Raw genomic sequence first — 14,095 nt, forward strand, 5'->3', positions numbered from 1 at the left:
ATATCGGTTTGAAATAAACATCAATTATTCGTCCGTGCCGTCTCTGTTTTTTCCCCAACTTTCATCCCTTTCGAACCACTCCTTCTTGGTGTTGCATTTGCTCTGTCAGTCAGTGTATATCCCCGGAAATCATATCAATTCCAGCCAATTTTCTAGTTTTCAAATTTTGTATCTTACTGTAAATGTCACAGTTATCATCTGTAAATTTTAATACTTATTTAGCATTAGTCATCTCCTCTATCTGGACATTATCCTTGTAACCAACAATCTTTACATACTGCTGACTGAATACTTCTGCCTTTTGAAGATCCCCACATACACACTCCCTTGTTCATTAATTATTCCTGGAATGTCTTCCTTGGAACCTGTTTCTGCCTTAAAATACCTATACATACCCTTCATTTTTCACTGAAATTTGTATGACAGACAATTATGCTTGCCATCGTGTTATATTTAGCTGACTTCTTTGCTAGATTCAATTTCGTAATAAGTTCCTTCAATTTCTCCTTACTTCCACAGCCATTTCTAACTCTATTTCTTTCCAACCTACATCTTCTTGTCAGTCACCTTACTTCTCTGTTATAATATAGTGATTCTTTACCATTCCTTACAACCGTTAAAGGTACAAACCTCTTTTCACATTCCTCAACAATTGCTTTAAACCCATCCCAGAGTCTGTTTACATTTTTATTTACCGTTCTGCACAATTAAAAATAACTTTTTACTGCTTTATCAGCCACATGGTACTGCCTAGTAGTCCTAATTTTAATACCTTCCTTCCTTTCACATTTACTTTTAACTAAGACAAAAACAGTTTCATGATCACTAATACCATCTATTACTTCAGTTTTTCTATAGAGCTCATGTGGTTTTATCAGCAACACGTCCAGGATATTCTTCCCTCTACCTGGTTCCATCACTTTCTGAATCAGGTGTTCTTCCCATATTAAGTTATTTGCCATTTGTTGATCATGCTTCCCATCATTCGTATTAAATTCAGATCTTCCAGGCAAATGTCGGGATAGCTCCTATTCGCAGGCAAGAACCGTTTCTTTCCAGCTACTTTCACTCACTACTATTCATGTCAAATTCATTAGCTCCTCAGGAAGGCCAACTGGCTGTAAAAGCATGCCATGTACATTCCTCTCACCTCATCCCTGACCCCGTTTCAGGAAGGGGAACTAACGGGCAGACATAAAGAGGACTACTATGTAGAGTAGAACCTCGATTATATGTATCCGGAAACTACGTTTTCCTGTGTTATTCGATCAAATTAAGTGGTCTTGCAAGCATCCTAATTAAATCACATTGTTAAAATCCCACATTATCCGTTCCTCGAAGAAACAATTTCCCGGATCAGCCGTCCAGAAATATCAGTCCCTCAACGCTAAATCCTCGATCATGCGTTCTTCAAGAAATTGTATCTCACGATAAGACGACTACTGCATAATTATGGATCATGGTGGTAATTTAAAGAAGTAGCCTACTGGACTGGAATAGCGATCGGTGTTGAACTTGTATAAGTGACCTTCTTAGCATCGTATTCAGATGGTATTGTTTAGAGAATCCTTGGAAATCATAAAGCAGAGAATGTCCACAACAATTGGAAGGAGACAGAGCTCATTTCGGCAGCTCTACTTGAAGACGGAACAAGTTTCTTCAAATATTCATACTTGCAAAACGTCTACATTATGTCCAGGGTGAGATGTTGTCTTTTTTTTTACCTTTTTTTTTCAAGTGTATCACCAAACAGGTTTTCGGCACTTTACTCAGGGCACTGTACAGTCACTGGGCTTTCAATAGTATAAATTATTTACAATCAACGTTTTATAAATATATTGTCATCGAAGAAGAACACAACAGCTCTCCAACCTTCAGTCAGAAAACCATACCAACGTTGAGAATTTCCACCCATCATCATCTCTGCATCTTTCTTTTTACAAATTAGGCAAACTATAAACATCTGGTGAACTTCTTGTCAACGCAATCTTGCCGAATAAATCTAAAATAACCTACGAAATGTTGACCAATAAATATCACGGACAAACGCATGCCAACGTCAAGTAACTTTTGTCAAGCAATTGGAATGTTTTTCCTTCATATTTTTTATACTAAGCTGTATATTTTGACTTATATCTTTTTACCATATATTTAGCAGTTATTTGACCTACATTTCAAACTTTGACTACGGCTTTAAGCCATCAACTGTCTTTTATAGTCACATGACGCCTTCATTTTTAAATGTACCTCTTATGAATCTACCAGTTTTTATGTACCAATTGTTTGTATTATATATTCTCATTGAACTGATTTCATATGCCTTCCACTATGTATTAGACATCTATTAATGACTACGGCTTTAAGCCGTACAATCTTACAACGTCCTAATTAACAAAGAACTACATATGTGTTTATCTTTTTATTAGATCTATAGTTATTTCATTGAACATTTTATATGTACTACCTTTGAATCCACTAGTTTTTAGTATCATTTGAATGTAATGTATATTCTCATAGAACTGATATTTTATGCCTTCCACTATGTATTAGACATCTATTAATGACTACAGCTTCAAGCCACCTTCTTTTACTATATAGTACAATCAAACAAGTCCTATTCAACAAAGAACTACTTATGTTTTTATCAATATATTAGATTTTTAGTTACTTCATGAACATGTTTATAACTAACGTAAATCTTAACTCTCTTATAATCATCAAACACATTTTTAATATCTTTAACCAGATGCCTGGTAAAATAATAAGGTTTTTGATAATGACTGAAGATGCCTCACAGTGAGAGGCGAAACATGTCTCATCTGAATAATGTTTTAAAGTAAATGCCAACTTCTTGTAATGTATTGAATAGGTGGAAATAAACAAAAGATATTATCCTATATACAGTTTATGAAACTTTCAATACGGACGAAAAATGATTTTTATCACTTGTAATACGAACATTATACCGGTGACCAAATTACAATGGAAGATAAGAAAAAAGGGAATTCACCAGCATATTGGGCGCTTTTGTATCTCTTGTGCTTTAATTCAGAATTAAAAACTGCATGTGGTCGATCATTGTTCGGCTTGGCGTTACGGGTAGGTATTAGATTTTTTGAAGAGCTTGGCTGATCAAAGTTGCTGAACTGAAAGAAGTTTTCCGAATGTAAAGTTTCGAGATTTTTAAGTCACGTACTGGTAATTAATGTTTGAAGTCGGCCCTGTGGTATAACTTGCCTGCCTTTCACCCGGAGGGCCCGGGTTCGATTCACGGCCAGGTCAGGCATATGAGGGCTAGAGGACCAGGAATAACGGTCGATAGGATTCATTACACTGACCATGCGTCACCTTGTAATCTGCAGGCCTTCAGACAGAGCAGCAATAGCTTGGTAGGCGCAAGGTACATTGGAGCTGTAGTCTGGTATGGTTTAGGGGTGTTTGTAAGATTATAAGTATACATATTTCATTTTTGTGATGTTTAGCCAAATTGTTAACGGCTCATTAATTTTTGGATTTTCTGTTTTCCCGTGTTGTACGTTTTCTTTCGTGGTCCCTCCAAAAACAGAGAATTGAGGTTCCACAGTGCTTAAAGCTAACCATTGTTAGATCATAACGTTGAGTGTCCTTTATGCCATTCTTCCAATGAAAAAAGTGATGAGACAATATTTATTTTGTGTACTTCAAAGTGGGTTTTCACTATTAAACAAGGTATGTGGTTAACCCATTCACATGCCATTTAACTGAACTTATTTTGTGCCTTGGTGTACCATTTATTTTCATTACATTACATGATATTATCACCGACATTGAAAAAGCATGCTTTCCAGCAACGTAATGAGAGGAAATATCCAAACTACTGTCAGATGTACTTTGTGACGTCTTTATGAATATGGTAGGTCATAAAACAGTCATATTCGTGCATCGCCACCTTGCACCGGCGGCATTCAAATGAAGATTCCTTCCTCAGACCCCGTGTCACACAGACTTTGCATCTCCGTGATGGGATAACCTTCTTCGTTGTTGGGGGTATTTTGGTCGGAAAGTGTCCCCAGTGCCTCTCTTGAAGTCTCAGTGGTGTATCCCCAGGGCTTGGGTGCCTTATTTTGGATAGTCAAGCTGTTCGGCCTAATTGATCCGGAAGGTGGCAGAGACTACTCGCTTCTTTTCAGGGTTGAGGAGGGGATGAATGATGTTGGAATTCAGAAGTGTCATGACTAGCATGTAGAAGTATATTTTGTGTATCCTTTTACATACTTCCTCATCAAGGGGGAATGATGCGAGTCCCTGGTCATGGGAATCAACACCACCCTTTCCATAGTTGTAGTCAACAACAAGATTGGGTCTGAACGTCTTTTTTCCATCATACATTATCACTTCAAGGTAATCTGGCCTTCATTTCATCCACAGATACATGGAACCAGTGTTCCTTTCCAAATGACATTACCCTATTTATATCCTCGGCAGCCGATACAAGGTCTTTACTTGCATAAGCATTTACCTCATTGGTTAGATGTTCCCGAAAAGTCTGCTGTTAGAAATTCGTTCACAACTTGTAGTTCGTTCGGGCATTGCCCTAGGTGCCTTTGGAAAACACTATTTCACCAGTTGCGATGCATGAATGATACTCTGGAGTATTACATACGTGCGCCCAGTTCCATACCCTATCGCGTAAAACATGATTAGAAGCCGCTGGTGCGGCATCAGTTGTAGGCCTAAAATTCAGTGACATATTTGACGGCAAAACAGCACTTTGTTCACCCCTACCAGCGCTAAAGTTTCTATCACACGAACTACTTTCACTACTTTTCATATCTACTAAATTCTTCGTCGCTTATTTCTATATCAATGTCATTCACTTCTAAAACTTCCCATATAATCGCTTCGTCACTCAACATGGAGGCAGCCATGATTTCGCTTACGAAGAGGTTGCTAAGATACAGGTTATTCTTTCCGCGGAATAACTGCACAGGCGTGATTATCGAATACATCAATGGAATAAAACAGTGATTCCATCTGTCAAGAGGTTACATTACTAATATCAAATACTTTCACAAAGGAAACCGGCTTGGAGCAGGTACGGAAATAAACACTACGCGCGGACGGAGAGATCCGTCTTTGTACCGGAGTGCAATCGAGAGCCAGGACGGAGAGATCCGTCAAAGTACGTCAAGTGGTTAATTTGGGTATACTGTATTTTCATCATCTTAGTAAATTTTTCCAAATTTTTCATGCAATTTTTTATTTTTCAATTTTTCACTGCCTATGGCCATGAATTACCACTGCCCACAAAGGGCTAATATAATTTTAAATAAATCTTCAACAAATAAAATATAAGTTTATACCTGAAGTAATATTCTTAGAGATCATGTATTCAAGGTGGCTAGACGGGTTTGCAAGGCTGTAATCTTTAACTTTTGTTGTGCTCTCTAGTGAAGAATCATATAATGAAAAGTATAAAATAGCACAGAGGAATTCAGATGGGTGGAAATTTAGTAAGTTATTTAGTCCATACTGGCAATTTGCTCTTAATAATAGACTGTGCTGAAAGCATGGCACCTAAATACTTGGGGCCAGAGAAGAGATGCAGTGAGTATGGGAAGAAAATTAGCATTTCCAAGAAGAAAGTGGTCAGTAGGGAATCAATGTTAGGCTGAGATGATCCCTTCCAGCACTTTGGATTAGCATTCTCGAAGGATGGTAGAATCAAGGTACTGCAGTCAGCATCTTCTGCAAGAAGGAAGTGATTTCTCAGACAAAATTAACTTTGCATCAATCTGTTTTCAGAATGACATTGTGTATTGAAGTGAAAGCTGGGTAGACACAAGAGATCTTATCCATAAATTGGAAGTAATGAATATGAAAGTAACAAAAATAATTGGCAGTACAAACAGGCAGAAATAACAGCAAGAGGAAATAAGATAAACAGGCTTTGGTGGTGCAGTTATGCGAGGCAAATGGAGGGGGATGTTACCTCAGAGAATAATGCACTCAGCAATAGAAGGTAAAAGAAGTAGTGGCGAAGGCTGAACTAGGTACTAGATGATTTAAGAGAAAGTTACAGACTGATTTGTGAAAGGCATAACAATCGTAATGAAAATGTATGAATGAATGCATCATTGCCACATACTGTCTCTTATGTAATGTTAACTGATAAAAATGAACCCACATGATTTATGATATCATGCCTGGTTCTATAATTAATCTAAACAGTATATATTAATTTGATTAATACATATAATATATATATTGTGAAATGAAGTTCTTTGTTATACAATAATTGTTTGTTGGGTTACGCAGAGCCTTACCCAATTTCTTCCTTCAGGCAAGTGTCTGGAAGTATTTCTGAATATCCCACAGTGAACTCTCCTTTGTCTTCAACCTAGAAAAAAACATATATTAGTACTCTGAGTAAAAGCAAAGAGACTGCAGAAAATGCCTAAAGTTCTTACAAAAAAAAGCATTTGATCACACTTTATTTGGAGTGGATGAAAGTTTTCATGATAATTCAATTTTTTCAAGGGTGAGCTGTCATCTTAAGGTTAACCCAGCCATGTAAACATACAGGTCATCATCTCATACCAGATAAGGGAAACTAAACCTATGTCAGAATTTATAATCTTGACCATTTTTATAGCTCAAATGAACAGTGTCGACAAAATACAATAATCAAGGTTATGTAAGCCTGCCTAGGTAACACTTATTTGTGACAACAAATTGTTATCTACATTTTATTTAGTTCAGTAAACACAAACCAAAGTAGTTTTGAGGAATGATTCTAACCACCCAGGACGGAATAACAAGGCTATCTATCATCACATGGTAAATAGGGCAATTAGTACACCACTACTGGAAAATAAATTTAAGGAGGGAATGGGAATTATACACGAAATAGCTAAGAAGAATGGGTACTCGAGAGCATACGTAAATAGAATGAAAAGTCACATTTGCAACAAACCTAAAACTATGCTGGAAAATAGAAAGTAGACGAAGAAATATGCTACTTTAACATAGGTAATACCTTTACAAAGCAAAATATCAAAATAGCATTTTGCATGGACAATAATAATAATAAGGTACTGATCAATGCATGCAGCATAGGGCAGCAGTATACAGACTGACATGCCAAGATTGTGGGAAGCAATATATAGGACAACCTGGAAGAAGCAAGACAATTAGATATAAAGAACACATGAATGCTAAAACGTATGCTAGGTACACAGTGATGGGTGAGCACATATACGAGAGTAATCATAAGTTCATATTCCTACAGCAAGTCATGGAATTACTGCATCAGGTACACAAAGGGAAAATACTTTAAACGAATATATTACGGAAGAAAATCCACTATTTAAATTAGTTCAAATTACACGAACAAAACGAAAGGATCTCCTTTAAACCCTCCTCCCTTCCCACTTCTCTTCCATCCCTACCTACACAATGAGAGGACACTCCCTCCAGCATACAGGCACTCCTCTCTCGTAGTAGCAAGGCTCCGCGCACTCATTTGCTGCCGCTGGTAGACATTCACATGAGCTTCAGATATATTCTGTCAATAACACATTTGAGTCCCCCTCATGCAGTGTTTCAATAATAATAATAATAATAATAATGTTATTTGTTTTACGTCCCACTAACTACTCTTTTACGGTTTTCGGAGACGCCGAGGTGCCGGAATTTAGTCCCGCAGGAGTTCTTTTACGTGCCAGTAAATCTACCGACACGAGACTGACATATTTGAGCACCTTCAAATACCACCGGACTGAGCCAGGATTGAACCTGCCAAGTTGGGGCCAGAAGGCCAGCGCCTTAAATGCAGTGTTTCAGTAAGGCTCTAATAATCTAGTGAAATGATTTCTGATTGTAGATTGGTGGGAAGCCTGGCTGCCTAATAATGGGAAATGTAAACAATATGTATTCGCCTTAGACATTAGTACATCAGTAGAACAACATCTCAATGCATTAATACAAGACCGAACTAGGGACTGTGCAATAGAGAAGTGATAGACTACTTAACAATTTTAAAATAGTGAAGAAGTAAGGTTCTGGTAGCAAATACTTACCTTATACCATAACAACTGTGTCTAATGACAAGCACATGTAATATAATAATATTTTGACAGCGTACCAGTAAACAATATTTTAATGGTCTTGCATTTCAATTCTTTTAAGAAACATGTAATAGTGAAGCAAATATAAACCAGAATTATTTATTACAATTTTATTGAATCCACCAACAAATACACAATAAGCATCTCATTTGTCTACAATCTCCCAAATTTGAAATATATTTTTGCCACCGAATTGGCAACATTTTTATGCCGTCCTCGAAAAAAAGAACAAGGTGTGTGTACAGACAGTTGCGCATGTACTCCTCTACCGCTGCATCATCATGAAATCAATTTCCTCTTCGTTTATCTTTCAGTGGTCCAAACAAGTGGTAATCACTAGGTGACAAGTCTGGACTGTAAGGAGGATGTTCCAGAGGTGTCCCCATTTCCTCCAGTTTTCCCATGTTATAACAGCAGTGTGTGGCATTGCATTGTCACACAGAAGAACATATCAGAAGGTTGCCGGCGATGTTTGCTGCAATATGCAGCTTTTGTCTCGACTAAAACACGCCACTCACTGTCCTTCAGTCGTGCAAGAAATCCACAAGCAAATTGCCTGCATAGTCCAAAAAACAGTTCCATGCATTTATCCAGTAGAAAGGCATGTTCTGGCCTTGACTGGGCCAGTTGCACCTCGTTGCTGCCACTCCAGGGTTGCTTGTTTTGAATCCGGGGTGTAATGATGAGCCCAAGTTTCATCAGAAGTTACAATGCGATGCAAAAGATCATATCCTTCCTCCTCGTAGCAATTCAAATGCCTCGGACAAATATACTTGGCGGAAATTTTTTGTTCCTGGGCGAGGAGACAAGGAAACCACAAGACAATTTCCGAAGGTCAAGTTCATTACTGAACATGGCTTGAACACTTCCAAAGCTTATTCCTATGAATGATGCAATTTCAGAAATGTTTATGAGCCGATCTTCTTAAACAAGGTCACGGACAGCAAGAATGTTGTCTACAGTGATGCTTGTCGGTGGTCGTCTTTGATGAGGCTAGTTTTCCACTTCTTCCCGTCCTACCGAAAATTGTTTGTGCCACTCATGCACCTGGGTCTTTGAAGGAATTACGTCCCCGAAGTGCACGGAGCCTTCTCAAAATTTCCGAAGCTTTGGTGTCTTCTTTCGCCAGAAACTTGATGATGATACACTGAGCAACAGACGTGTGCACCTTTTGCTTGTTCATGGCATACTGAAGCGAGCAGTCGCTCTGTGGTGTGTGATGCATCAAGACCCCTACTCCGGACATCCCCACCAACACCCTCTCAAAGCCCCACCCATTTAAGTTTGCTACCGGAGCCGATAATTTTAAATTCCGGTTTATATTTGATGCACCTAGTAACAGAATGAAATGTTTTAATATGCTAAGAGGATTTCGTAAGAAGGCTGATGAAGGGATTAAAATACAATCCTGAAACATGTACTGAACTAAATGAAATGTGGATAACAATTTGTTGTCACAAAAAAGTATCGACTAGGCGGACCCATATTACAATCGACATCAGTCAAAATCACTCCTCTACCCTGATCGCCTGCTGCATTCTGAATGGGATAGGCCGCTACAATAAAATATTTAACAAACTTTTGATACTTTAAAGAATCCAGGGGATGACTTCAGCTCAACATTTTGGTGCAATGACCATGACCAAGGTTGAATGAGGGAGATGACTATGGCGATACCCGACCTTGGATTGCTGTGTTTTTTCTTGAGATGATGAGGGGTCAAATCCAGACATGTATTAAAATGGGGGCTCATTTCTAGGATGAAATTCAGTATCTTGAAAACTTGAATCATGCCCAAAATTGACATACGAGTAAGAGTAAGAAAGAACATGACTGAGATTACAGGAATGAATGACTGCTCTCTTCATTCTTACTGTTTGTTAGGTTACGAAGTTGCCAGAGTGCATCACCTGGTCACTACAAATTTACAATATTCCTATCTGAGATACAAGCCAACTGACTACACAGTTTGAGTCACATAGCTGTCAGTTTGCATCTGCTTATGGTGAGTTCGAACCCCAATGTTGGCAGCTGTGACAATGGCTTTCCATTGTACAGCAGTAAATACATGTTCCATATAGAGTGATATTCACGCAGTTTTTCACAATCCATTATGAGTTGATACTTTTGTTCCTGACATTAACCCAATTGGCTTGCTATTTTTTTTAAAGAAAATATATTCCAAAAGCTATTTATTTGTTTTCAAAAAAAAAACCCCAGTCTGGATCATCATCAGCCGATTATAACTCGAAAAACAATGCATGAGTAAGAAAGAAGTTAATGGTCAAGTCCATACAATATCAGTTGAAGAGGCGATATAAAAATGATGGGGGTAGGCACTGTTAAATTTAGACGAAGTGGAATGTAAGTCACTTAAAAGAAGTAATGCATAATCTTCCGAGCATCAGCACGGCACACGCAATGTTTGGCACTGTCTCACAATGTTCACGAAAAGCAGAGAACAGTTAAATGAGCCAGACTGCATACAACGTCAGGCACAAAGTCAGAACACAATCCAAATATGAAAAAAAAAAAATTATGTCTTACATCAAAAAGAGTTAACTTAAGACATAATTTTTTTGTTGTGTGAATTTTAAAATGTTATAAGATTGTCAATTAGTTTTATAAGAGTAATCTTGAACCAAAAGAATTGTTTTATGATCTTACACAATCTTAGATTAATGATAGTTTGGCTGATGATGCTCACGAAAAGGAGCGAAACATGTACCATGTAAACATCATAATAAATATTTAAGTTTGTAATATATTTTTATTGTATTGAAAAGGTGGCAATTGGCAAAACTAAAGGAATTGTATCACAAATGCGAAATACGTCAAAACTTTGTCAGTGTATGTGCCTTCATCTTATATAATCTGTACAAGTGGTTTTTAGCGATTTTGAATTAGCAATAAAATGCAAAATTATGCTATTTATGCTAAATAAATGTAAAACTCTCGGTTTTATACGAAATAAACATATCTTTTTTTAAAAACGATGCAGTTTTCTTAAAAATAAGATATATGTTGTTATTTATTTCAGGAGAAAGAATTATTATGGCGCCCATTGTGATCGTAAGGTAGTAACATACTTTGACGGACACTTCCGTCCTGGTGCACGGAACATTTATAAGTTCATTATCGCGGTTAGCTGGTCAGAGTGATTTATTCTGTTTGTTTTGCAACCTACCCGACTGATGTCAGATGATACCTGAAGCTATTTTCTCTGTGTACATAGTAACTCTGAGCTGAAGTAATAAAAAATAAAAATAAAATAAAAAGCACCTAAGTTTGCCGCTCGTTGTAAACAATCATGGCAGCATCCTCAGTTGCTTGCTTGCCATAAGGCACGAAGGTCGTGTAGTAGTGATATTGTGAGCAGCGTGTCAGTTGCTGGTGTGCTTTAGTGTGTGTAGTGAGTGCAAAGTGAACGATGGCTGCCTCCAATGGGGGGCATCTGCCCCTCACAGGTGATCAGTTAATTGTCGATAAAGAAATTGAAGTGCATATGGACGATGAATCTATAGACAATTCTTCTGCAGAATCTACTAATCAAACGCAAACCCAATCAACAAGGGCAAACTCCACCGAACAAGGAACTTTCATGCGATCAACAAAATACACAACTCAGTGTTGTAGCCCAGTCTACAAATGTGCCGGAGTACTATAATAAGTTCCATTACAGTCCCTATATAGTGTTTGTGGAATCATCCACTGCTAAAAATATAGGCCAATTACACCCTATGGCTTTAGGACGACGTTTCTATGAAAACGATTTAAATGTAAAATCCCTGCAACACAAGGGACGAAACCGTATTCAAGTAACCTTTCACACGGCAGCACAGGCAAATACCTTCTTACGAAATCCAGTTGCTTGAGACCCTTAAAGTCAAAGCCTCCCCTCTTCGAATGTCCTACGTGTAGGACTTATACGAGGTGTCGATAAAAACTTATCACATCACGAAATACTCCGCCTACTTGAATCATCAGTGCCTATAAGAACTATACAACGACTCAATCGAAAAGTCGTTCAAAACAACACCACCGAATATTTACCTACAGGATCCATTAAAGTTATTTTTTGCGCACAGACTTTACCTCAACAAGTAGCATTATACAAAGTTTACTTAGATGTCGAGCTATTTATTTTTACACCTATTAGATGCCAGAAATGTCAGAGGTATGGACATACCGAAAAACACTGTAAAGCACAAGCTCACAGATGTGGCAAATGTTCCCAATGTACTGAACAGTTTACAAAATGTGTATCTTGTAAACGGGAGCATTTGACAGGATCCCCTGATTGTCTGGATCACAAATACCAGGTAAAATTGAAAAAATCATGAGCACAGAACATATTTCATTTGCAGAAGCACACTCCCCGGAACAAACCCCTAATCATTTTCCTCCATTATCCCGAGATCGTACACCTCCTCCTGAAAACCCCAGAAAAAGGAAATTCACGCAGGTTATTATGCATTCTCCTCCTCCTGCCCCAGGATATGATAAAAAGGGTTATATGTCCATCATCCGCAATGAAAATCTTCCTGTGGAACAACTTGCTTCTCAACCAACTACAACATCAGCTAACTCAACTGTTCAACCTTCTACGCCAACCACGCAAAATATGTATAATACAGATATGTCGGTCCCACAGGTCCAACTGATCCACAATACGAAGGACCATCTTCAAAAAGAAATTCAACAAATATTAGTCTGATTAATACAAACTCTGGGCAATGAGCCACAACTTACTCAAGTAGTTTATAAATTACGTGATCACATAGCAAACATTCTAGACATGTATGATCAACATCCTACAATGGAATGTTAGGAGTGTAATTCAAAAAAACATGAATTACAACTACTTATTCAGGAAACCCTGGCCCATATTATTATGCTTCAAGAAACTTGGTTCACATCACACTCCCATTTCACTCTCCCGGGATATAATATTGTAAGACAAGATGGCCCGGATCCGCTGGCGTGGCAATATGTATTCACAATTCCTTTGCCTATATGCCTTTTCCAATCCATAATCAAATTCCCCAAACTTATGTTGTAGGCATCATCTATAATAATATTCATTTAGTTAATATATACTGCCCCCCAGATATTTATATCTCGACACTGCAATGGTCCCATTTTTTTCACAATTCGATTCCTTCTCAAATGTCATTGTGTTTGGTGACTTAAATTGCCACCATACAGAAAGGGGAAGTATACCTGATACACCAAAGGGTTCACATATTCTTTGTCTCTCTCACCAGCATAATTTTACGATACTTAAATGATGGTTCTCCTACGCGAATCTCCCTTCCCGGTTCTCTTCCTAGCAGATCAAAAATTAGATGTATGGCTTTTCAGGCATTTGCTCTATTAACCACCATTTTGTCTTAGGTCTGACACTAGACTCTTCAGAGTGGGATGTGTCAGACCCTACCCACTGACGCTGGGTGTATGCAGGTGAACTCATCACAAGCCTATTTAAGTGGCACAGTCTGACAACTGCATACGGGAGATAAAACTCCACAATGGAATTAATGCCCACCTAGCAATTCTGAATTGAAATTCTAAGTTACCATAGAAGGAATCAGATATTTTTCCACCAATAGAGCATATCAAAAATCAGATCAGATCCTAGGCGGGCATTAATTCCATTGTGGAGTTTTATCTCCCGTATGCAGTTGTCAGACTGTGCCTCTTAAATAGGCTTCTGATAAGTTCACCTGCATACACCCAGCATCAGTGGGTAGGGTCTGACACATCCCACTCTGAAGAGTCTAGTGTCAGACCTAAGATGAAACGCTGGTTAATAGAGCAAACACCTGAAAAGCCATACATCTAATTTTTTATCTGATTTTTTATATGCTCTATTGGTGGAAAAATATCTAATTCCTTCTATGCGAACTTAGAATTTCCATTCTCCTCCTAGCGCCGTAGACTTAACTTTATGTCGTACAGCTTTGGTCCCAAATATTACTTGGCAC

The 14,095-nt window shown here is 38.0% G+C and overlaps 1 protein-coding gene across 1 annotated transcript in view; it reads right to left on the reverse strand.

The window, feature by feature from the left end:
- LOC136884233 (gastrula zinc finger protein XlCGF8.2DB) overlaps positions 1-14,095 on the reverse strand; it is a 42,517-nt gene that overhangs the window by 7,315 nt on the left and 21,107 nt on the right. The window contains exon 3 of the mRNA XM_067156291.2: positions 6,306-6,379. Coding sequence (XP_067012392.2) covers positions 6,306-6,379 — 74 coding nt within the window. The remainder of the gene's footprint in view (positions 1-6,305; positions 6,380-14,095) is intronic.

Source organism: Anabrus simplex, chromosome 12 (assembly GCF_040414725.1).
Source record: "Anabrus simplex isolate iqAnaSimp1 chromosome 12, ASM4041472v1, whole genome shotgun sequence".
NCBI lineage: Eukaryota > Metazoa > Arthropoda > Insecta > Orthoptera > Tettigoniidae > Anabrus > Anabrus simplex.